The sequence below is a fragment of the Ranitomeya imitator genome, chromosome 3, assembly GCF_032444005.1.
Source record: "Ranitomeya imitator isolate aRanImi1 chromosome 3, aRanImi1.pri, whole genome shotgun sequence".
Lineage (NCBI taxonomy): Eukaryota > Metazoa > Chordata > Amphibia > Anura > Dendrobatidae > Ranitomeya > Ranitomeya imitator.
In genome coordinates, this window is record NC_091284.1 from 533,518,943 (window position 1) to 533,545,325 (window position 26,383).

Genomic DNA, 26,383 nt, shown 5'->3' on the forward strand with positions numbered 1-26,383 from the left:
GCTCTTCCCACTGCAGCTCGCCGGGTGCGCGCGCACGCCGCATTCAGCTCTGCGCGTGCGCACATCTGATTCCTCTGTTGGCGCTCTTTCCTGTCCTCTCTGTCATCCTGGAGGACTGTAACCCGGAAGTAGCTCCCATGCTGCTATGTAAACTGCTTCCTGCTGCTTCTCTGTGCCTGATGTTCATTTGTGTTTACAAGTGCTTCTGGCCACCTGTGGTCTCTGAGCGTTCCTAGCTCTCTGACTTTGGGTCTCCTCCGCCCTCTGCAGTGCCTGCCTGTTTCTTGTGTTCCTGTCTTGTTCCTTCAGTTCCTTTTCCTCTGCAGTACCTGCCCGGCTCCTATATCTTTTCCTTGCTCCCGTCAGCCTCGGTCTCTCCATATTGTCCTGCCAGTCTCCGTGCCTCTGTAGCGTTCCCATCTTCTCCCTTGTCTCAGTATTTCCTTTCTGTTCCCTCTTTCCCTTTGTGCCTGCTGTGTTCCCATCTGTTCTCAGTCGACCCTCCAGCTTCCGTGGCGATAGTCTCTCACGGGCCTGCCCCTAACTCTCCCTGTATAGGGGGCGGTCCACCTGGTCAGCTCGTCCGAGAGGGGTTCGTCATCACGGTCCAGTGGGTCCACTCTCCGTTTGAATATACATGCTCTAATCGGACTGCACTCGGGTGACATCCGAGTGCAGCCAGATTCTTACAGCGTCACAGTAACATCAGGCCATGGACCCCGCTGGAGTCTCTGCCACTCAAAAGGAGTTACTCTTTTTGCGTGAAAACCAGACTAGGATCATGTCATTTTTAAAGAATATGGAGTCTCGCCTAGCGGCTTTACAGCCTTCTGATCCTGGTATTGCTCCGCAGTTGGTTGCCCTTCAGCAGGAGCTAGATCAACAACGGGACACTCGGTCCCATATTTTGAATTTTATGGCCTCCATTAATGATCGGCTTCGCTCCCTCCAGAATGTGGCCTCTGGTTCCACTCCTGTCTCTGCGCCACAACCCTCTCCCCAACTTGCTAGACCTCCTCGGTATGGTGGGGATTCTAAAGCGTGCCGTGGCTTTCTTAATCAATGCCAGTTGCATTTTGAATTGTCTCCGCTACTTTATCCTACCGACCGAGCTAAGGTTGCTTTTATAGTATCCCATTTGGAGGGTGAGGCTTTGGCATGGGTTAATCCCCTCTGGGAGCGTGATGATCCTTTGGTCTCCCAACTCAATCCGTTCCTGGATACCTTCCGTAAGGTTTTTGATGAACCTGGTCGTCTGGTCTCTACCACTGAGTCCCTCTTTAACCTTTACCAGGGTACTCTCTCAGTAGCCCAGTACGCCATCCGTTTCTGGATTCTGTCCTCAGACCTTGGGTGGAATAATGAGGCTTTGGTTGGAGCGTTTTGGCGTGGTTTGTCTTCACGGATTAAGGATGAGTTGGCGGGACAGGACACTCACACTTTGGATGATCTTATCTCCTTGGCCATACGCATTGATCTGCGCTTTCAGGAGCGCACTCGTGAGCTTGCCAGAGAGAGGAGACCTCTTCGCCAGACCAGTGTTGCTCGAGGGACTTCCTTTTCTCAAGCAGCCCCGGTGGCTTCTTCATCTTCTCCTGAACCCATGCAGGTCGATCGCCTTAAGTCTTCTGAGCAACGCCGCAAAGAGAGACTCGCACAAGGTCTTTGTTTTTACTGCGGCAGTGCCTCTCATCTCTTACGCGCGTGTCCTCAGAAGTCGGGAAACGCATCCGCCTAGGACAGGTAAGAGAGGCCTTCCTAGGTGGTTATGATTCCTCTCCGCCTCTGGTTTTGTCTGTTATTCTTCATTTAGGTTCCCATCACTTTTCTCTGGAGGCTTATGTTGATTCAGGAGCGGCTGGGAACTTTGTTCAGCTCGAGGTTGTTAACAGGCTTGGGATACCTGTTAGACCCTTGGAGACTCCTAGACAAATAGCTTCTGTCGATGGTCAGCCTTTGCGGGAGACCGTCAATTTGGTTACGGAGGAAGTCGAACTTCAGATTGGAGCACTTCATCGTGAGAAACTGGCCTTTTATGTTTTACCTTCTTTGTCTCATTCTTTCCTTTTGGGTCTTCCTTGGTTGAGAGATCACGAACCCACGCTGGACTGGCGTACTGGAGATGTTCTACGGTGGGGACAGTCTTGTCTGAACAGGTGCCTGCTTCCCGTCAAGCCTGCGTCCTCCTCTTGGTCTGCTTCGGAATCCATGGGAATTCCTCCTGCCTATTGCGCTTTCTCGGACGTCTTTAACAAGAAGGAAGCGGAGATTTTGCCGCCGCACCGTTCTTATGACTGCCCGATAGACCTTGTTCCTGGTTCTACTCCACCTAGGGGTCGTATTTACCCATTGTCTCCTACCGAGACGCAAGCCATGTCCGAATATATTCAAGAGAATCTGGCCAGAGGCTTCATTCGAAAGTCTTCCTCACCTGCAGGAGCTGGGTTCTTCTTCGTTAAAAAGGACGGTTCTCTTCGCCCTTGTATAGACTACCGGGGTCTCAACACCATCACGATCAAAAACAAGTACCCACTTCCTCTCATACCAGAACTCTTTGATCGTCTGCGTGGAGCACGAATCTTTACCAAATTGGATCTCAGAGGAGCTTATAATTTGATCCGTATCCGTTCTGGTGACGAGTGGAAGACTGCGTTTAATACCAGAGATGGTCATTATGAATATTTGGTTATGCCCTTCGGTTTATGCAATGCACCCGCAGTCTTCCAGGAGTTCGTAAATGATGTTTTTCGGGATCTACTTTACACCTGTGTTGTAGTGTACTTGGACGATATCCTTGTGTTCTCTCCAGATCTGTCTACTCACAGAAGAGATGTACGGCAAGTACTTCAGCGTTTGAGAGAGAATCGGCTATATGCAAAACTGGAAAAATGTGTCTTCGAACAGTCATCTCTACCCTTCTTGGGTTTCATCATTTCCGACGCTGGTTTGTGTATGGATCCGGGAAAAGTTTCTGCCGTGCTCAACTGGCCGCGTCCTCTTGGAGTGAAAGCAATTCAGCGATTTCTTGGATTTGCTAACTACTATCGGCAGTTTATACCTCACTTTTCCTCTCTTTCAGCTCCAATCTCCTCCATGATTCGGAAGGGTGCCAATCCTCATCTGTGGTCGTCTGAGGCCGAAGAGGCTTTCCGGTCCATCAAGCAAGCCTTTGCCTCAGCTCCTATTCTTCATCGTCCAGTGGCCAATAAACCCTTCATCCTTGAAGTAGATGCTTCTGCAATTGGAGCTGGAGCTGTGCTCTCGCAGAAATCCTCTTCTGGTCGTCTTGTGCCTTGTGGTTTTTTCTCAAAGATCTTCTCCTCCTCGGAAAAAAATTATTCCATCGGTGATAAAGAACTGTTGGCAATCAAGTTGGCATTAGAGGAGTGGCGGTACCTCTTAGAAGGGGCTTTACATCGTTTTATAATCTACAGCGATCACAAGAATCTGGTGTATATTCGTTCTGCGCAAAGACTTAATCCTCGGCAGGCCAGGTGGGCCTTGTTTTTCGGCAGGTTTGACTTCGAACTTCGTTTTTTGCCAGGAAATAAAAACTCCAAAGCCGACGCTCTGTCTAGGTCATTCCAGGTGGTGGATTTGGAGGACGAGCCTGCACACATCATTGATCCTGCCAGAGTCATCACAGTTGCTCCAGTCTCTCTTACTTCGTTGCCTCCGGGTAAGACCTTTGTCGCTGAAGGGAACAGGAGACGTGTCTTACTTTGGGGTCACGCCTCCAAACTGGCTGGACATGTTGGTTTAAAAAAAACCTTTCGTTTGATCTCTCGTTTTTACTGGTGGCCAACGTTGTCTAAGGATGTCCAAAGTTTTGTCGCCTCTTGTCCTTCCTGTGCCAAGAATAAGATTCCCAGGCAACTACCTTCTGGGCTTCTACATCCTTTGCCAGTACCTTCCTCTCCGTGGCAACATTTATCTATGGATTTCATCACTGATCTGCCTCATTCTTCTGGTTCCACCGTCATCTTCGTGGTCATGGACCGTTTCTCCAAGATGGCTCATTTCATCGCTCTCCCAGGTTTACCTTCTGCTCCCGAATTGGCAAAGATTTTTGTTCACCATATTTTTCGTCTTCATGGTCTTCCTTTACATATTGTTTCTGACCGAGGTGTTCAATTCACCGCCCGCTTCTGGAGATCCCTCTGCAGATCTATGAACATTTCGCTTGATTTTTCTTCGGCCTACCATCCACAGTCCAATGGCCAGGTGGAACGTACTAATCAGACCTTGGTAACTTATCTCCGCCATTTCTCCAATTCTCATCAGAATGATTGGTCTGACTTACTGCCATGGGCTGAGTTTTCTTACAATAACCATCCCAGCGAAGCTACTAACAAATCTCCATTTTTTATCGTCTACGGTCAACATCCTGGTCTTCCTCTTCCGGTTCCTCCTGTCTCTACTGTACCAGCGGCTGATCTTCTGTCTAGAGAGTTCTCCAGGGTCTGGCAGGAGACCAAGTCCGCCCTTGAGTTGACTCAAGTTAGGATGAAGAGACATGCGGACAAAAGACGTCTTGATTCTCCTATATTTCATCCTGGGGACAAGGTTTGGGTTTCTTCTAAATTTATCCGTCTCAAAATCCCTTCACATAAGCTGGGTCCTCGCTATATCGGTCCATTCGAAGTTTTGTCTCGTATTAATGACGTTTCTTACAAACTTAAGTTGCCTGCCTCTCTGCGTATTTCTAATTCTTTTCCTGTGTCTCTCCTTAAACCTGTAGTTTTTAATCAGTTTCATTCTTCTAACCTTTGTTCTCCTTTGCCTGTTTCCGAGGATGATGTCTTTGAGGTTAGGGACATCTTAGCCATGAAAAAACTTAGAGGGAGAACTTTGTTTTTGGTTGACTGGAAGGGTTTTGGTCCTGAGGAGAGGTCCTGGGAGCCTCGAGAGAACATTCGGGCTCCTCGTATTTTGTCCCGGTTTCTTTCTAGTCTTAAAAAGGAGGGGCGTAAAGGTGGGGGTACTGTCATGCCGTTGCTGCCGCCGGCTCTTCCCACTGCAGCTCGCCGGGTGCGCGCGCGCGCCGCATTCAGCTCTGCGCGTGCGCACATCTGATTCCTCTGTTGGCGCTCTTTCCTGTCCTCTCTGTCATCCTGGAGGACTGTAACCCGGAAGTAGCTCCCATGCTGCTATGTAAACTGCTTCCTGCTGCTTCTCTGTGCCTGATGTTCATTTGTGTTTACAAGTGCTTCTGGCCACCTGTGGTCTCTGATCGTTCCTAGCTCTCTGACTTTGGGTCTCCTCCGCCCTCTGCAGTGCCTGCCTGTTTCCTGTGTTCCTGTCTTGTTCCTTCAGTTCCTTTTCCTCTGCAGTACCTGCCCGGCTCCTATATCTTTTCCTTGCTCCCGTCAGCCTCGGTCTCTCCATATTGTCCTGCCAGTCTCCGTGCCTCTGTAGCGTTCCCATCTTCTCCCTTGTCTCAGTATTTCCTTTCTGTTCCCTCTTTCCCTTTGTGCCTGCTGTGTTCCCATCTGTTCTCAGTCGACCCTCCAGCTTCCGTGGCGATAGTCCCTCACGGGCCTGCCCCTAACTCTCCCTGTATAGGGGGCGGTCCACCTGGTCAGCTCGTCCGAGAGGGGTTCGTCATCACGGTCCAGTGGGTCCACTCTCCGTTTGAATATACATGCTCTAATCGGACTGCACTCGGGTGACATCCGAGTGCAGCCAGATTCTTACAGCGTCACAAAGTGATTTCTGAGGTTCATTGTTCTGTGTTGGCTGGCCATCCTGGGATTTTTGGTACCAGAGATTTGGTTGGTAGGTCCTTTTGGTGGCCTTCTTTGTCACGGGATGTGCGTTCTTTTGTGCAGTCCTGTGGGATTTGTGCGAGGGCTAAGCCTTGCTGTTCCCGCGCTAGTGGGTTGCTTTTGCCATTGCCGGTCCCTGAGAGACCTTGGACGCATATTTCTATGGATTTTATTTCCGATCTTCCTGTTTCCCAAAGAATGTCGGTTATCTGGGTTGTCTGTGACCGATTTTGTGGGGGGGGGGCTATCTATCCTTTGGGGATTTTCTCTGAGGCAAGATAGGTTTCCTGTTTCTGTCTTTAGGGGTAGTTAGATCTTAGGCTGTGCCGAGGGGTCTAGGGAGTGTTAGGTACCCCCCACGGCTACTTCTAGTTGCGCTGCTAGGTTCAGGGTTTGCGGTCAGTACAGGGACCACCTTCTCCAGAGTACGTCTCATGCTTCTCCAAGGCCACCAGATCATAACACCCTACCTGTTCCTTCATACACCACACCACCAGTCCAGTGTGCCTGCCAGCCCTGTGTTCTCTGCTGTGCCTGCCAGCCCTGTGTTCTCTGCTGTGCCTGCCAGCCCTGTGTTCTCTGCTGTGCCTGCCAGCCCTGTGTTCTCTGCTGTGCCTGCCAGCCCTGTGTTCTCTGCCTTCTCTCTGCCAGCCCTGTGTTTCAGCTATGCTCTTCTGCCAGTCCTGCCTGATGCCCGCACCTGTCCTAGTGTTCCTGTTCTCCAAGTGGGATCAGCAGCCAGAGCCAGACACCACCCTGGAGTAGCACCTGGCAGCTGCACAAGCCTGACCTCACCATGAGAGGCTCCAGTGAAAACCCAGGCAGACGTCATAGTCACGCCCCTTCCAGGGTAGTCTTGTTTGTGGCTCAGTGGGGCCACAAACTCCCCGAGCTCACGCCCACCAGTCAGGGCATGAGCGTGACACACTTATAGTTTTGTAGCCCATTCCAGCTTTGTGCAGGTCTATGATCTTGTCCCTGACATCCTTAGAAAGCTCTTTGGTCTTGCCCATGTTGTAGAGGTTCGAGTCTGACTGATTAACTGAGTTTGTGGACAGACGTATTTTTATAAAGGTGACTATGTAAGACAGTTGTCTTTCATGCAGGTAGCAAGTTGATTTGGAGCGTCTAACTGGTCAGTAGGAGCCAGAACTCTTAATGGTCTGTACGGAATCAAATACTTATTTCTCACTGCAAAATGCAAATAAATTTATATAACTTATACAATGTGATTTTCTGGATTTTATTTTTGATATTCTATCTATCAATGTTAAAATTAACCTACCCTTAAATTTATAGACTGTTCATGTCTTTGTCAGTGGGCAAACTAACAAAATCAGCAAGGGATCAAATAATTATTTCCCCCACTGTATGTAAAAATAACAAACCAACAATAACCCCTTCCTTTATAAGTAGGAGTACAATGACAATAAAGTATGTAAAGAGGAGGAATCCCAAATTCCTTTCAATTGATCTGTCAGTACTGACCGCTCTTACATAGTCACAGTACAGACTACTACAAACAGCTGCCTGCATTCTGCTGAAAGATAGTCTAGGAATATAAGGAATGGCAAGACCAACCTTGCTTCTGCTGGAAACCAAGCCGTGCCAGGATTTTAGGCATTGTAAGATTCTTCTTACTGAGTCCATACGACTGCAGCCATACTGTAGACGAAACCTGCGCTGCTGCTTCCATATCTGACATGAGGAAACAATGTAAATTCAGTAGATTCCATTCTAGGCAGCTGACAGTCTAATTGTTTCCTGCAAGGACCTGTTAAAATATTCTGGATTCTTGCAAAATGTTAAGAGGGATCCTGAGAAGGACAGCCAGATGTAAGACATTACCTTGTTAAATAAAAATGACAAGGGGTTATTCCAAGAGAAATGTATCACCGACCTATGTAATATATGGTGAGGGGGGAGAGACTCCTGACCACAAAAGCGGGGGCTCCAAGTCAATCCCAAAAACACAAATATTGTGATAATCCCCAAGCAATGATTAGGTAACAAGGAGCTGCCATTGGTCAGGAATTGGCTCGGAAGCTGATCTCACACGTCAAGGTGAGGGGCAGAAGTCATGAAAAATAAGGGCCAACACTGTAACTATTGAGTCTGTGCGTAAACTTAATATGCTTATCAAGAAAAGATTAAAAGCTTCTAATTGTGCTTCAGTAACCATAGAAACATCTGACTAAACGATCTAAACCCCGAAGCAGCAAACATTGTGAAAACCAACAATTTTTCCCAGTCTGAAAACTTTTAGCCACAACTGTACAATGTATAGGTCTGTGATAATGTGTGCAGAACGTATATGTACCTTATATTAGTGTTTATTTGTGTACCAAATATGACTATGCATGTGTGATATATAACAATAATGCAAGTGACTAGCACACTCCAAAGTGTTGTGATGCAAACGGGGGTTTATTTACATACAGTAATCAAACGTTTCGGTCGATACAGGACCTTCATCAGTGTACTATAAGGGAATATATACAGAGAAAGTGATATCAGATGTAAAAACAAAACAAAACGTAGAAAATAACAAAAACAAAAGAACAAAAGCTAAACAAAAAATATGTACATCACAGAATAATACAGTCATGTATAAGGATGAAGACAAACAACTTCAATGGAGTCCACTTAAAACATCATGAAGCTCTGTTGTATAGAGTGTGCACGCATGTACTAGGACACATAGATGTGGTGACGAGGGTACGGAAGAAACATCCGAAGATTTAATTGTAACCGTGGAACCAGGTATATATATATATATGTGTGATAGGCAGCGGGAGAGGGAAAAACGGAAGACGTACCTAATAGTAGCAGTATACTTGGTAGAGCCCCCAAATTAAGAAAACATTGCATCTATAAGAGAAGCAGTGTTAGAAGCTGTGGCCGAGGGAGAAAGCTATATCTAGTAGTGACCCATGTAGATGCCGAGTTACATACCCAAATAGCTGGCCTAAAAGGTATGGGCCACAAGCGCAGTGGAACCTGCCTGGTGAGAAAAGGCATGTGAAATAATGAGTGTTGGCACAATAAACCGCTGGTCAAAAGGAGACACGTGCGGTGTATGAGAGACTTACCCACTAGAATGGGATACACGCGGTGTCCACCGCAAGTGTAGTGGGGAGGTAAGTGCCCGGTGCCTCTATATATAGTGTGGGGAGAGCGCTAGTATGTGCGCTGCAATCAGGCAAGTGGAACCGGAAGGAGCGGAGCGGTGATGACGCGAGAGCGTCACATGACCGCTGGGGGCAGTGTGTAGTGCGTTCCACAGAGACAGGAGAAGATGGAGGTGCGTTCCAGATGGTGAACCGCTATGCAGGGTGCAGTATGGTGGCCGTAGAGTGTCACAATTGTCAGAGGTGGAGTCAAAAAGGCCGGTTCTGTAGGGAGAGGAACATAATTAGTATGCGAATAAATGACACCGCATATATGTAAGTCACAATGGGCACCTGATATGTCTAAATATTGAAGCATACAAATAGAAGGTAATCTATAGAATGCATACAGTATAACACTTTGCTAAGTGCAGGAATCATAGTACACGGAGCCAAAAATGGCAGTACATGGAAAATATACAGTGTACCCTTTACTTAGTACAAAAACCATATATAGAAATGTGAAATCTGAATCTAAAATGTGACACAAGGACACAAAATATGACCTACTACAAAACGGCAACAGACCAGTTAATGCATGTTAATGATGTATGTACGGTAACCTGGACTAAGCGGTCATCACACATAGGACCCCACTGGTACTCGTGATAAATGAAAAGCTGAAACATAAAATGGTCATACAGAAAAAATAAAATAAAATAAATGAGGTATAGCACAAAACCATCAACGAAGATGTATAACCATGATGGTCCCCTGAGGTGTAGGTTAGGATACTATAGAAGGGGTAAAGGTTATATTTCAAATGAAAGATGATAACTCATAGTCCCTATTTAGACCTTTGGGGCTCAGAGTGTTAAGCTCATGGATCCAGTACGCCTCTCTGCGTTTGAGTATAGCGATACGGTCCCCGGCACGTCGGGGTGGTGTGACGTGTTCAATAATTTGAAATTTAAGTTGGGACAAGTTGTGGCCTTTTTCAATGAAGTGTGATGGTAAGGGGAGCGCACATACTAGCGCTCTCCCCACACTATATATAGAGGCACCGGGCACTTACCTCCCCACTACACTTGCGGTGGACACCGCGTGTATCCCATTCTAGTGGGTAAGTCTCTCATACACCGCACGTGTCTCCTTTTGACCAGCGGTTTATTGTGCCAACACTCATTATTTCACATGCCTTTTCTCACCAGGCAGGTTCCACTGCGCTTGTAGTCCATACCTTTTAGGCCAGCTATTTGGGTATGTAACTCGGCATCTACATGGGTCACTACTAGATATAGCTTTCTCCCTCGGCCACAGCTTCTAACACTGCTTCTCTTATAGATGCCATGTTTTCTTAATTTGGGGGCTCTACCAAGTATACTGCTACTATTAGGTACGTCTTCCGTTTTTCCCTCTCCCGCTGCCTATCACACATATATATATATATACCTGGTTCCACGGTTACAATTAAATCTTCGGATGTTTTTTCCGTACCCTCGTCACCACATCCATGTGTCCTAATACATGCGTGCACACTCTATACAACAGAGCTTCATGATGTTTTAAGTGGACTCCATTGAAGTTGTTTGTCTTCATCCTTATACATGACTGTATTATTCTGTGATGTACATATTTTTTGTTTAGCTTTTGTTCTTTTGTTTTTGTTATTTTCTATGTTTTGTTTTGTTTTTACATCTGATGTCACTTTCTCTGTATATATTCCCTTATAGTACACTGATGAAGGTCCTGTATCGACCGAAACGTTTGATTACTGTATGTAAATAAACCCCCGCTTGCATCACAACACTTTGGAGTGTGCTAGTCACTTGCATTGTATATATCAAGGTTTGGGAACCTATGACTGTGCACCTCCCCTTCTAGGCTGTGCTGAGCATTTTCTATACCATAGTACCTACCCATATGCTTAGCACGCCTTATGGTCATGTCAGCCTTAACTTTCTCCTACAACTCAGAGGAGACATCGAATATCATCGCTCTGTCCAAAATCCTGAGTGATTTCCTTAAAATCCCCCCTTGTGAAACGCGGGGTAGGGATTGGGAACGCGAACTCAGACGCTGCACTAACCTCGAACTTCACGGGGCCACGTTAACTGAATATCTTAAAGCCCAAAGGATTCCACGGGGCTTGAAGGTCTCACTTCGTCCCACTTTATTCAGTAATTCCACAGACTTTTGCACTAAATTCGAACAAATCTTGAATAAATGCTCTTTTGATCTCATGGTTCTCACACTAGAACATCTGCACAAGGAGATTTCTTCCACCCAGGAACAGATTAAGAACATCGAAAGTCAACTTTTCTCCGCTGTATCCGTCGACGAGTTCAACGCACTCAAAAAGAAAATCGAAACCAACATCAACCAACACCGTCACGACATCGAACTCAAAAAAAGGACCAAATTCCAGAGGGATCTCGAAGATTACGAACTCAATAGAGTCTACCAATGGCAGGACAAATCTACAACCAGAAAATCCTTCAGACAGGATGGCTTTCGCTCCTCCGTGGACTACACAACCTCCGACTCGGACCCGGAGAAACCCGGAAGGTACCTACACCGGGGTCGTTTTTTAGGCCGGCAGAAGCGACGAGAGAAAAGAAGAGGACCAGACGGGGACTCAACAGGTCCAAGAAACATGGACTTCACACGAGTGACCAGATCCCAGGTACACAACCACTAGTTGTCAACATTTCTTCCAAATCTTTAGGGGTTGCTGAACAGTGTCTTACAAAAAGGCCTTTCTTATTGTCCAAGCTATAAACACAACACCTTTCAGATGGATATGGACCTACAGAAATTCTATAGGTCCTTAAGATTAAAATTACATTTCTCTCAGATCAATCAGGTTACATCTTCTACTGTACAGTCTCCTCCAGTGGGTACCACTGCAGCCAGTCTTGGCCTTAGAGACAGGAGCACATATCAACCACCCAAGGGTTCACACCCCTTGGAGACCTTTATTCATTTCGTAGATAGGTCATTTCAAAAACTACATAATGACACAGATAGGGGACTAATCCATTATCCCTCAAACCTTTCCGTATCAGAAAGACAGGCCTTAAAATCATTACAAGAGAAGGACATAATTATTAAGCCGGCAGACAAGGGTGGGGCCATAGTGGTAATGAACAAACTCCATTATAAGAATGAAGTGTACCGCCAACTGGGGGATACTACCACTTACAAAAAACTCTCCCATAACCCGACAACTAGCATTCAGAATACCATCAAAACTACATTAGATGAGTTCCAGACACGTGGCATACTAGATGGCAAAACACGTGATTTCCTAACAAAGAAACATCCGATCACGCCTGTTATTTATATTCTCCCAAAGATCCACAAAGACCTACACAACCCGCCAGGCAGACCAATTGTGGCCTCCACGGACTCGGTTCTGGCCCCTATTTCAATTTATCTAGAAAAGATTCTTACACCCCTGATCAGGAATACCCGCTCCTTTTTACTGGACACTGGAGCCTTCCTCCAAATCATTAGAAATATCACCCCTGTCCCTTCGAATGCCATCTTGGTGTCTTTTGACGTTAAGGATCTGTATACATCTATACCACACACAAATGGCATCCACTCTACCCGCTGGCTCCTCTCTAATAATAACATGAGCCCCGACCTCACAGATTTTTGCTGTACACTTTTATCAATCGTTTTAAATAACAATTTTTTCCTGTTCGAAGATTCGTATTACCTCCAAACCAAGGGCTCAACCATGGGCTCCAATGTGGCACCTCCATATGCTAACGCTTACATGGCCCACTATGAGGATACCCTGATACACACCCATGAGCTTTTCCGTAACCATGTTTTGACATGGAAAAGATACATTGATGATGTGTTCTGTATCTGGAGGGGGGATCTTGATTCTTTGCAGACCTTCTTTCAATTCCTCAAAACTGCGTGGCCCGGGTTGGACTTCACCATGAAACATGATTCCCATCAAATTAGCTTTCTTGACACATTGGTAAACAAGGACACCAACGGCAATTTATCCACTGACCTGTATTCCAAACCCACGGATCGCAACAGCCTGTTGCACTATGATAGTTTGCATCCGCCCAATATGAAAAAATCCATCCCCAAATCTCAGCTCAATAGAGTGACTAAAATTGTCTCCGACCCCGCTTCAAAAGATCAGAGAATGTCAGAAATGAAGTCTAAATTCCGCGAAAGAGGCTATCCATCACGCATTTTAGACAATGCCACCATGGATCACACCATCAAGGAAAGGAATTCCGCTTCATCACGGATCCCCTTCATACACCAATATCACCCTGCTGCCTACAGACTCCATAAAACTATCCGCCAGCATTGGCACATTTTACAAACTGCATACCCCACTATCAATGAATTCCAACACCCCTTCTTACCTTGTTTCAAGAGGCCTCGCAACATTAAAGATGGTCTAGTACGAGCTGACATTGGCTCAACTCAACCACATACTACCCAACGGTTTTTGAGTCACCCCAAAACAGGGACTTTTCCGTGTCTAAGCTGCAACCAATGCAACAACATACTCAGGGGCAATACCATCCATCATCCGCATACGGGCAAGAGATACCCCATCAATAATTTCTTTACCTGCAATACCAACTTTGCAGTATATTTAATCAAATGCCCCTGCGGACTGTTGTACGTAGGTGAAACTACCCAACCGGTCAAATCCAGGATTTCCAAACACAAATCAACCATACGATGTAAGAATCTCCTACTCCCCTTACATCACACTTCATTGAAAAAGGCCACAACTTGTCCCAACTTAAATTTCAAATTATTGAACACGTCACACCACCCCGACGTGGCGGGGACCGTATCGCTATACTCAAACGCAGAGAGGCGTACTGGATCCATAAGCTTAACACTCTGAGCCCCAAAGGTCTAAATAGGGACTATGAGTTATCATCTTTCATTTGAAATATAACCTTTACCCCTTCTATAGTATCCTAACCTACACCTCAGGGGACCATCATGGTTATACATCTTCGTTGATGGTTTTGTGCTATACCTCATTTATTTTATTTTTTCTGTATGACCATTTATGTTTCAGCTTTTCATTTATCACGAGTACCAGTGGGGTCCTATGTGTGATGACCGCTTAGTCCAGGTTACCGTACATACATCATTAACATGCATTAACTGGTCTGTTGCCGTTTTGTAGTAGGTCATATTTTGTGTCCTTGTGTCACATTTTAGATTCAGATTTCACATTTCTATATATGGTTTTTGTACTAAGTAAAGGGTACACTGTATATTTTCCATGTACTGCCATTTTTGGCTCCGTGTACTATGATTCCTGCACTTAGCAAAGTGTTATACTGTATGCATTCTATAGATTACCTTCTATTTGTATGCTTCAATATTTAGACATATCAGGTGCCCATTGTGACTTACATATATTCGGTGTCATTTATTCGCATACTAATTATGTTCCTCTCCCTACAGAACCGGCCTTTTTGACTCCACCTCTGACAATTGTGACACTCTACGGCCACCATACTGCACCCTGCATAGCGGTTCACCATCTGGAACGCACCTCCATCTTCTCCTGTCTCTGTGGAACGCACTACACACTGCCCCCAGCGGTCATGTGACGCTCTCGCGTCATCACCGCTCCGCTCCTTCCGGTTCCACTTGCCTGATTGCAGCGCACATACTAGCGCTCTCCCCACACTATGTATAGAGGCACCGGGCACTTACCTCCCCACTACACTTGCGGTGGACACCGCGTGTATCCCGTTCTAGTGGGTAAGTCTCTCATACACCGCACGTGTCTCCTTTTGACCAGCGGTTTATTGTGCCAACACTCATTATTTCACATGCCTTTTCTCACCAGGCAGGTTCCACTGCGCTTGTGGCCCATACCTTTTCGGCCAGCTATTTGGGTATGTAACTCGGCATCTACATGGGTCACTACTAGATATAGCTTTCTCCCTCGGCCACAGCTTCTAACACTGCTTCTCTTATAGATGCAATGTTTTCTTAATTTGGGGGCTCTACCAAGTATACTGCTACTATTAGGTACGTCTTCCGTTTTTCCCTCTCCCGCTGCCTATCACACATATATATATATATATACCTGGTTCCACGGTTACAATTAAATCTTCGGATGTTTCTTCCGTACCCTCGTCACCACATCTATGTGTCCTAGTACATGCGTGCACACTCTATACAACAGAGCTTCATGATGTTTTAAGTGGACTCCATTGAAGTTGTTTGTCTTCATCCTTATACATGACTGTATTATTCTGTGATGTACATATTTTTGTTTAGCTTTTGTTCTTTTGTTTTTGTTATTTTCTACGTTTTGTTTTGTTTTTACATCTGATGTCACTTTCTCTGTATATATTCCCTTATAGTACACTGATGAAGGTCCTGTATCAACCGAAACGTTTGATTACTGTATGTAAATAAACCCCCGTTTGCATCACAACACTTTGGAGTGTGCTAGTCACTTGCATTGTATATATCAAGGTTTGGGAACCTATGACTGTGCACCTCCCCTTCTAGGCTGTGCTGAGCATTTTCTATACCATGATATATAACAATATCTTATGTGAATGTGTGCAATTTATTTATTTAATTGTATATGTGTGTATAAATTGTGTGTACAACATACAGGTGCTTCTCACAAAATTAGAATATCATCAAAAAGTTAATTTATTTCAGTTCTTCAATACAAAAAGTGAAACTCATATTATATAGAGTCATTACAGTGTGATCTATTTCAAGTGTTTATTTCTGTTAATGTTGATGATTATGGCTTACAGCCAATGACAACTCAAAAGTCATTATCTCAGTAAATTAGAATACTTTATTATAACACCAGCTTGAAAAATGATTTTAAAATCTGAAATGTTGGCCTACTGAAATGTGTGTTCAGTAAATGCATTCAATACTTGGTCAGCGCTCCTTTGGCATCAATGCGGCGTGGCATGGAGGTGATCAGCCTGAGGCACTGCTGAGGTGTTATGGAAGCCCAGGTTGCTTTGATAGCAGCTTTCAGCTTGTCTGCATTGTTGGGTCTGGTGTTCATCTTCCTCTTGACAATACCCCATAGATTCTTTAAGGGGTTAAGGTCAGGCGAGTTTGCTGGCCAATCAAGCACAGTAATACTTTTGTTTTTAAACCAGGTATTGGTACTTTTGGCAGTGTGGACAGGTGCCAAGTCCTTCTGGAGAATGAAATTTCCATCTCCAAAAGAATTGTCGGCAGAAGGAATCATGAAGTGCTCTAAAAGTTCCTGGTGGACGGCTGCACTGACTTTGGTCTTGATGAAACACAGTGGACCTACACCAGCAGATGACATGGCTCCCCAAACCATCACTGATTGTGGAAACTACACACTAGACCTCAAGCAGCTTGGATTGTGGCCTCTATACTCTTCTTCCAGAGTCTGGGAACTTGATTTCTGTTGTGAATTCTGTGGCAGAGCTCCCTCCTGTGGTCACAAGTGGTACTTCGGCTGATTCTCTCTGTGAGCTTCCGTTGGTGGAGGAAAGTGGTACTGCGGCTTCTGAGTTTCATTCCTCAGGTGATGTGGTGAAGTCGTTAGGTGCTGATCTATTTAACTCCACCTAGTGCTTTGATCCTGGCCTCCAGTCAATGTTCTAGTATTGGACCTGTTGCCTCCTGGATCGTTCCTGTGGCCTGCTGCTCTGCATAGCTAAGTTCCGCTTTGCTATTTTGTTTGCTGTTTTTTCTGTCCAGCTTGTCTATTTGTTTTTTCCTGCTTGCTGGAAGCTCTGGGACGCAGAGGGTGTACCTCCGTGCCGTTAGTTCGGTACGGAGGGTCTTTTTGCCCCCTTTGCGTGGTTTTTGTAGGGTTTTCTGTTGACCGCAAAGTTACCTTTCCTATCCTCGCTCTGTTCAGAAAGTCGGGCCTCACTTTGCTAAATCTATTTCATCTCTACGTTTGTCTTTTCATCTTTACTCACAGTCATTATATGTGGGGGCTGCCTTTTCCTTTGGGGTATTTCTCTGAGGCAAGGTAGGCTTATTTTCTATCTTCAGGTTAGCTAGTTTCTCAGGCTGTGCCAAGTTGCATAGGTAGCGTTAGGCGCAATCCACGGCTGCCTCTAGTGTGGTTGGAGAGGATTAGGGATTGCGGTCAGCAGAGTTCCCACGTCTCAGAGCTCGTTCTATCTTTTTGGGTTATTGTCAGGTCACTGTATGTGTTCTGACCTCTATGTCCATTGTGGTACTGAATTACCTTTCACAACAGTACTGGAGGCCCAAAGTACTAATGATTCTCAATAGAGGGAAAAAAGAAGTTCTGAGACCATTTTTTTTTCTCTGCACTGTGTTTTGCCTTTTTTTTTCCCCTAGACATTTGGGTGGTTCAGGACACAGGTGTAGCGATGGACATTAAAGGTCTGTCTTCATGTGTGGATCAGCTCACGGCAAGAGTACAAAATATTCAAGACTTTGTGGTTCAGAATTCTATGTTAGAACCGAGAATTCCTGTTCCTGATTTGTTTTTTGGAGATAGAACTAAATTTCTGAGTTTCAAAAATAATTGTAAACTATTTCTGGCTTTGAAACCTCGCTCCTCTGGTGACCCAGTTCAACAAGTTAGGATCGTTATTTCTTTTTTACGTGGCGACCCTCAGGACTGGGCATTTTCTCTTGCATCAGGAGATCCTGCATTAAGTAATATCGATGCGTTTTTCCTGGCGCTCGGATTGCTGTACGATGAACCTAATTCAGTGGATCAGGCAGAGAAAAATTTGCTGGCTCTGTGTCAGGGTCAGGATGAGATAGAGGTATATTGTCAGAAATTTAGGAAGTGGTCCGTACTCACTCAATGGAATGAAGGTGCGCTCGCAGCTATTTTCAGAAAAGGTCTCTCTGAAGCCCTTAAGGATGTCATGGTGGGATTTCCTATGCCTGCTGGTCTGAATGAGTCTATGTCTTTTGCCATTCAGATCGGTCGACGCTTGCGTGAGCGTAAATCTGTGCACCATTTGGCGGTATTACCTGAGCTTAAACCTGAGCCTATGCAGTGCGATAGGACTTTGACCAGAGTTGAACGGCAAGAACACAGACGTCTGAATGGGCTGTGTTTCTACTGTGGTGATTCCACTCATGCTATCTCTGATTGTCCTAAGCGCACTAAGCGGTTCGCTAGGTCTGCCACCATTGGTACGGTACAGTCAAAATTTCTTCTGTCCGTTACCTTGATCTGCTCTTTGTCATCGTATTCTGTCATGGCATTTGTGGATTCAGGCGCTGCCCTGAATTTGATGGACTTGGAGTATGCTAGGCGTTGTGGGTTTTTCTTGGAGCCCTTGCAGTGTCCTATTCCATTGAGAGGAATTGATGCTACGCCTTTGGCCAAGAATAAGCCTCAGTACTGGACCCAGCTGACCATGTGCATGGCTCCTGCACATCAGGAGGTTATTCGCTTTCTGGTGTTGCATAATCTGCATGATGTGGTCGTGTTGGGGTTGCCATGGCTACAAGTCCATAATCCAGTATTAGATTGGAAATCCATGTCTGTGTCCAGCTGGGGTTGTCAGGGGGTACATGGTGATGTCCCATTTCTGACTATTTCGTCATCCACCCCTTCTGAGGTTCCTGAGTTCTTGTCTGATTACCGGGATGTATTTGATGAGCCCAAGTCCGATACCCTACCTCCGCATAGGGATTGTGATTGTGCTATCGATTTGATTCCTGGTAGTAAATTCCCAAAAGGTCGACTGTTTAATTTATCTGTGCCTGAGCACGCCGCTATGCGGAATTATGTGAAGGAGTCCTTGGAGAAGGGGCATATTCGCCCGTCATCGTCGCCATTAGGAGCAGGGTTCTTTTTTGTAGCCAAGAAGGATGGTTCACTGAGACCTTGTATAGATTACCGCCTTCTAAATAAGATCACGGTTAAATTTCAGTACCCCTTGCCGTTGTTATCCGATTTGTTTGCTCGGATTAAGGGGGCTAGTTGGTTCACCAAGATAGATCTTCGTGGTGCGTATAATCTTGTGCGTATTAAGCGAGGCGATGAATGGAAAACTGCATTTAATACGCCCGAGGGCCATTTTGAGTATCTAGTAATGCCATTCGGACTTGCCAATGCTCCATCAGTGTTTCAGTCCTTTATGCATGACATCTTCCGAGAGTACCTGGATAAATTCCTGATTGTGTACTTGGATGACATTTTGATCTTCTCGGATGATTGGGAGTCTCATGTGAAGCAGGTCAGAACGGTGTTTCAGGTCCTGCGTGCTAATTCTTTGTTTGTGAAGGGATCAAAGTGTCTCTTTGGTGTTCAGAAGGTTTCATTTTTGGGGTTCATCTTTTCCCCTTCTACTATCGAGATGGACCCTGTTAAGGTCCAAGCCATCCATGATTGGACTCAGCCGACATCTCTGAAAAGTCTGCAAAAGTTCCTGGGCTTTGCTAATTTTTATCGTTGCTTCATCTGCAATTTTTCTAGCATTGCTAAACCATTGACCGATTTGACCAAGAAGGGTGCTGATGTGGTCAATTGGTCATCTGCAGCTGTGGAAGCTTTTCAAGAGTTGAAGCGTCGTTTTTCTTCTGCCCCTGTGTTGTGTCAACCAGATGTTTCGCTTCCGTTCCAGGTCGAGGTTGATGCTTCTGAGATTGGAGCAGGGGCTGTTTTGTTGCAGAGAAGTTCTGATTGCTCAGTGATGAAACCATGCGCCTTCTTTTCCAGGAAGTTTTCGCCTGCTGAGCGAAATTATGATGTGGGCAATCGAGAGTTGCTGGCCATGAAGTGGGCATTCGAGGAGTGGCGTCATTGGCTTGAAGGAGCTAAGCATCGCGTGGTGGTCTTGACTGATCATAAGAACTTGACTTATCTCGAGTCTGCCAAGCGGTTGAATCCTAGACAGGCTCGTTGGTCGCTGTTTTTTGCCCGTTTTGACTTTGTGATTTCGTACCTTCCGGGCTCTAAAAATGTGAAGGCGGATGCTCTGTCTAGGAGTTTTGTGCCCGACTCTCCGGGTTTATCTGAGCCGGCGGGTATCCTCAAAGAGGGAGTAATTGTGTCTGCCATCTCCCCTGATTTGCGGCGGGTGCTGCAAAAATTTCAGGCTAATAAACCTGATCGTTGCCCAGCGGAGAAACTGTTTGTCCCTGATAGGTGGACAAATAAAGTGATCTCTGAGGTTCATTGTTCGGTGTTGGCTGGTCATCCTGGAATCTTTGGTACCAGAGAGTTAGTGGCTAGATCCTTTTGGTGGCCATCTCTGTCGCGGGATGTGCGTACTTTTGTGCAGTCCTGTGGGATTTGTGCTCGGGCTAAGCCCTGCTGTTCTCATGCCAGTGGTTTGCTTTTGCCCTTGCCGGTCCCGAAGAGGCCTTGGACACATATCTCTATGGATTTTATTTCAGATCTTCCCGTCTCTCAAAAGATGTCAGTCATTTGGGTGGTCTGTGATCGCTTCTCTAAGATGGTCCATTTGGTACCCTTGTCTAAATTACCTTCCTCCTCTGATTTGGTGCCATTGTTCTTCCGGCATGTGGTTCGTTTACATGGCATTCCAGAGAATATCGTTTCTGACAGAGGTTCCCAGTTTGTTTCGAGGTTTTGGCGAGCCTTTTGTGGTAGGATGGGCATTGACTTGTCTTTTTCCTCGGCTTTCCATCCTCAGACTAATGGCCAGACCGAACGAACCAATCAGACTTTGGAAACATATCTGAGATGCTTTGTTTCTGCTGATCAGGATGACTGGGTGTCCTTTTTGCCTTTGGCTGAGTTCGCCCTTAATAATCCGGCCAGCTCGGCTACCTTGGTTTCGCCGTTTTTCTGCAACTCTGGGTTCCATCCTCGTTTCTCTTCAGGGCAGGTTGAGTCTTCGGACTGTCCCGGTGTGGATACTGTGGTGGACAGGTTGCAGCAGATTTGGACTCATGTAGTGGACAATTTGACCTTGTCCCAGGAGAAGGCTCAACGTTTCGCTAATCGCAGACGCTGTGTGAGTCCCCGACTTCGTGTTGGGGATTTGGTTTGGTTATCTTCTCGTCATATTCCTATGAAGGTTTCCTCTCCTAAGTTTAAACCTCGTTTCATTGGTCCGTATAGAATTTCTGAGGTTCTTAATCCTGTGTCTTTTCGTCTGACCCTTCCAGATTCTTTTTCCATACATAACGTATTCCATAGGTCATTGTTGCGGAGATACGTGGCACCTATGGTTCCATCTGTTGATCCTCCTGCCCCGGTTTTGGTGGAGGGGGAGTTGGAGTATATTGTGGAGAAGATTTTGGATTCTCGTGTTTCAAGACGGAAACTCCAGTATTTGGTTAAGTGGAAGGGTTATGCTCAGGAAGATAATTCCTGGGTCTTTGCCTCTGATGTCCATGCTCCCGATCTTGTTCGTGCCTTTCATATGGCTCATCCTGGTCATCCTGAGGGCTCTGGTGAGGGTTCGGTGACCCCTCCTCAAGGGGGGGGGTACTGTTGTGAATTCTGTGGCAGAGCTCCCTCCTGTGGTCACAAGTGGTACTTCGGCTGATTCTCTCTGTGAGCTTCCGTTGGTGGAGGAAAGTGGTACTGCGGCTTCTGAGTTTCCTTCCTCAGGTGATGTGGTGAAGTCGTTAGGTGCTGATCTATTTAACTCCACCTAGTGCTTTGATCCTGGCCTCCAGTCAATGTTCTAGTATTGGACCTGTTTCCTCCTGGATCGTTCCTGTGGCCTGCTGCTCTGCATAGCTAAGTTCCGCTTTGCTATTTTGTTTGCTGTTTTTTTCTGTCCAGCTTGTCTATTTGTTTTTTCCTGCTTGCTGGAAGCTCTGGGACGCAGAGGGTGTACCTCCGTGCCGTTAGTTCGGTACGGAGGGTCTTTTTGCCCCCTTTGCGTGGTTTTTGTAGGGTTTTGTGTTGACCGCAAAGTTACCTTTCCTATCCTCGCTCTGTTCAGAAAGTCGGGCCTCACTTTGCTAAATCTATTTCATCTCTACGTTTGTCTTTTCATCTTTACTCACAGTCATTATATGTGGGGGCTGCCTTTTCCTTTGGGGTATTTCTCTGAGGCAAGGTAGGCTTATTTTCTATCTTCAGGTTAGCTAGTTTCTCAGGCTGTGCCAAGTTGCATAGGGAGCGTTAGACGCAATCCACGGCTGCCTCTAGTGTGGTTGGAGAGGATTAGGGATTGCGGTCAGCAGAGTTCCCACGTCTCAGAGCTCGTTCTATGTTTTTGGGTTATTGTCAGGTCACTGTATGTGTTCTGACCTCTATGTCCATTGTGGTACTGAATTACCTTTCACAACAGATTTCCAAATGAAATGCAAAATTGACTTTCATCTGGAAACACCTTGGACCACTGAGCAACAGTCCAGTTCTTTTTCTCCTTGGCCCAGGTAGGACATTTCTGGAGTTGTCTATTGGTCATGAGTGGCCTGACACAAGGAATGCGACACTTGTAGCTAATGTTCTGGGCACGTCTGTGAGTGGTGGTTCTTGAAGCAGTGACTCCAGCAGCAGTCCACACCTTGTGAATCTCCCCCCAAATTTTTGAATGGCCTTTTCTTAACAATCCTTACAAGGCTGCGGTTATCGCGGTTGCTTGCGCACCTTTTCCTACCACACTTTTTCCTTCCACTCAACCTTCCATTAATATGCTTGGATACAGCTCTCTGAACAGCTTTCTTTAATAATGACCTTTTGCGGCTTTCCCTCCTTGTGGAATGTGTCAATGACTGCCTTCTGGACATTTGTCAAGTCAGCAGTCTTCCCCATGATTGTGGAACCTACTGAAACAGACTAGGGGACCTTTTTAAATGCTTAGGTAGCCTTTGCAGGTGTTTTCTGTTAATTATTCTAATTTACTGAGATAATGACTTTTGGGTTTTCATTGGCTGTAAGCCATAATCATCAACATTAACAAAAATAAACACTTGAAATAGATCACTCTGTTTGTAATGATTCTATTATATGAGTTTCACTTTTTGTATTGAAGAACTGAAATAATTTAACTTCTTGATGATATTCCAATTTTTAACAAGCCCCTGTATGGGCATTTTCTATCAGTGATTGGATATATGTGTAGCTAGTGTGAATTTAAGTGTAGGGTATAGTGGAGGGGTCCAGACACAGGTCTTTAACTGCAAGTATCCACCCATGAAATAGCATGTTCTCTGTGTGTATACCTAAGCTAAAAACACTACTGCACTCTTACAGCACGTGCTCTAGTGCTCCCTGTTATCAGCCACTGCAGACTGGATACTTATTCACAAACACCATACATATTTGTAGGTGAAAAAGAGGCATAAGCAGATATAAAATCATATACACTTTATTTAAGATAAAGAATAAAAAAACAAGACAAGGACACTCATAAAATACTGATAGCCAACAGGACAGAGTATTTAAGCTTTTGATTTATATAAAGCCACAAAACGCACCCTATTTACCTAAACAGGATATTAGTGGTAAGGACATACTTATATATCGAAGAAAAGTCTAGTAAATCTTCTTGGAAAAACATACAGATATTATTAGTATATAGGCTATCACAGCCCCATCAATCTCTAAACTGCATGCTTTAATCTAGAAAAGTGTCCTGTGCAAAAGATATAGCAGAGCCGCCTAACACAGCCTGCATGGCCGGCAGATAAAACACTTGCCAGTAGCCACTATAATACATAGTTCTAATTAGCAGTACCATGAGACAAATATCTCTTATCGGCTCTATCCTACCCGGCTCTGATCACTATTACAACCTGCATAAATGGCGCACAAAACCATTAGTATTGGCTATATCATACTGGGCTAACGTCCTATGCAACTTACATATATTATGCTTCCTGCCTGTCCGCACACCAGTAGCCCCGACAGCGCCGTTTCGCCTCCGTGGCTTCCTCAACATGGGGGTCTGCATGTACGCTGCATCTCCTGCTCTCTATATACTGCCGTCCACAGCTGATTTTGATGTCGGCGTACCCGGCTTGCATCTGCGCATGCGCCAATGACGAACTTCCCCTATCGTGAACAGTGACCTCATTTCCTCCGCGCCTGGAACGCAGAGCGTGTCACGCTCTGCGTCGCCTAATGTGAGCGGAGCAAGAAGTCAGGTGTGCCTAGGCCCCAGAGGGGGTAATCTCGGAAGGACATTAGCTCAAAAAGAAAGTAGGTGGATCTACTTACTAGGGACTATGGCCCCAAAAGGCCTCAATGAAAGTTTAGGGTTCAACGCATTTTTGTGAATAGAGGTCTCTATTGTAATATTAGACTTTTAAGACTCAATATTATATTAGTCTTCCACGTTTTTCCTGTTTTTAATTGTTTGCGTATGTATGGTGTTTGTCTTGTTATTTACCATTGTTGTTTTTTTATCCCTAGTTATAGGAGTATCCGTATGTAGGAGATGTTCCTCACATAATACAAGATATCCTCTGCATTTTGAAGAATACATAGATGTGAACAATTATTGGAAATAATATCTTTCCGTATTATCACTTTGTGAATTATTCCTGTATTAATAAAATTGATAAAGTTAATATTGTTAAGTCAGTCTATGGACATTTACGTGTAATGGGACCTGGTCTCTTATATATTTTTTTGTAAAAGATAATGTATTTTTAGGAGTGGGGGGATTAGTGTTTATATATCACTTAATGCACCTTATATAATTGTGTATCAGAGTATTTATTTATATTATTTTCATTTATGTATTTACTATGAATATCTTGTGTATTCATTTTTGTATATTTATAATGTTTGATTAAATAATCATTGTGTATTTGTTAGAGTACTATATGCTAGCACTTTTATCATGTAGCACTAGGGATTAATTTATGAAGTTTTAATGGTTGTAGTCCACGTCTCATAGATCTTAGTTGTTCTGTTATAAAATACAAAGATTTCGGCGTCCGGTTGACGCATGCGCCTTTGGGAATGCCCCTGTGACTTCTTGCTCCGCTCACATTAGGCGACGCAGAGCGTGACGCAGGCGCGGAGGAAATGAGGTCACTGTTCACGATAGGGGAAGTTCGTCATTGGCGCATGCGCAGATGCAAGTCGGGTACGCCGACATCAAAATCAGCTGTGGACGGCAGTATATAGAGAGCAGGAGATGCAGCGTACATGCAGACCCCCATGTTGAGGAAGCCACGGAGGCGAAACGGCGCTGTCGGGGCTACTGGTGTGCGGACAGGACAGGAAGCATAATATATGTAAGTTGCATAGGACGTTAGCCCAGTATGATATAGCCAATACTAATGGTTTTGTGCGCCATTTATGCAGGTTGTAATAGTGATCAGAGCCGGGTAGGATAGAGCCGATAAGAGATATTTGTCTCATGGTACTGCTAATTAGAACTATGTATTATAGTGGCTACTGGCAAGTGTTTTATCTGCCGGCCATGCAGGCTGTGTTAGGCGGCTCTGCTATATCTTTTGCACAGGACACTTTTCTAGATTAAAGCATGCAGTTTAGAGATTGATGGGGCTGTGATAGCCTATATACTAATAATATCTGTATGTTTTTCCAAGAAGATTTACTAGACTTTCCTTCGATATATAAGTATGTCCTTACCACTAATATCCTGTTTAGGTAAATAGGGTGCGTTTTGTGGCTTTATATAAATCAAAAGCTTAAATACTCTGTCCTGTTGGCTATCAGTATTTTATGAGTGTCCTTGTCTTGTTTTTTTATTCTTTATCTTAAATAAAGTGTATATGATTTTATATCTGCTTACGCCTCTTTTTCACCTACAAATATGTATGGTGTTTGTGAATAAGTATTGGGTTTTGGAGGTGGCTAGTCCACTAGTGGATTGTGGTTATGACTGCAGACTGGATGGCTGACCATAGTGTTGATCAATGAAATCGCTGAACGCAGGACATGATCCTGATTACTGCCCAGCCAGGACTATTCCTGCCCCCATGACCACTCCTGGCCTATAATCACTATCGGTCTTGACCACTACTACCCCCATGATCTCTCCTGCCGGTGATCACCACTATTCCCATGACCATGTTTGCCCCTAACATCTTTATTCTCCCTATGATCACTCCTGCCCCATGACTAGTATTGTGCCCTATAATTCCTACCGCCCCATGATCAGTACTATCCTCTTGGTCACTCCTTCCCCCATGATCGCTACTTTATCTGCAGCAGTGACCGGCGCGGCCATAGCGCAGCAGACTCGTTACATGTCGGTGGTCATTGTGCGATTCTACGGTAACCAGAACACGTCATATCCCGGTACACACATAACACATTGCTTACCTGCACCATCAGGTCACCGACTCCACTTGTTGACCATAGAAACGGTGGTTGCTAAGTTCTGGCCAATCAGTATGAAGGGCGGGATTGAAGTATGGCTAGACGTGAAGGGGGGAATGGAGGTGCGGCTATGCTTGAGGGGCGGAGAATTAGGTGAGGCTGTGTAAGAGGTGCGAGGCGGGAGGTGTGGCTGTGCTTGAGGGGCGGGACAGAAGGCGTGGCTGTGTATGAGGTGCGAGGCGGGAAGTGTGGCTCTGCTTGAGGGGCGGGACAGAAGGCGT

General features: G+C 45.3%; 1 protein-coding gene across 1 annotated transcript in view; it reads right to left on the reverse strand.

Annotated features, from left to right (window-relative positions):
* VWA3B (von Willebrand factor A domain containing 3B) overlaps positions 1-26,142 on the reverse strand; it is a 430,059-nt gene extending 403,917 nt beyond the window's left edge. The window contains exons 1-2 of the mRNA XM_069757817.1: positions 26,106-26,142; positions 7,350-7,466 (exon numbers count right to left, since the gene is read on the reverse strand). Coding sequence (XP_069613918.1) covers positions 7,350-7,464 — 115 coding nt within the window. The 5' untranslated portion in view covers positions 7,465-7,466; positions 26,106-26,142. The remainder of the gene's footprint in view (positions 1-7,349; positions 7,467-26,105) is intronic.
* Positions 26,143-26,383: the final 241 nt, after the last annotated feature.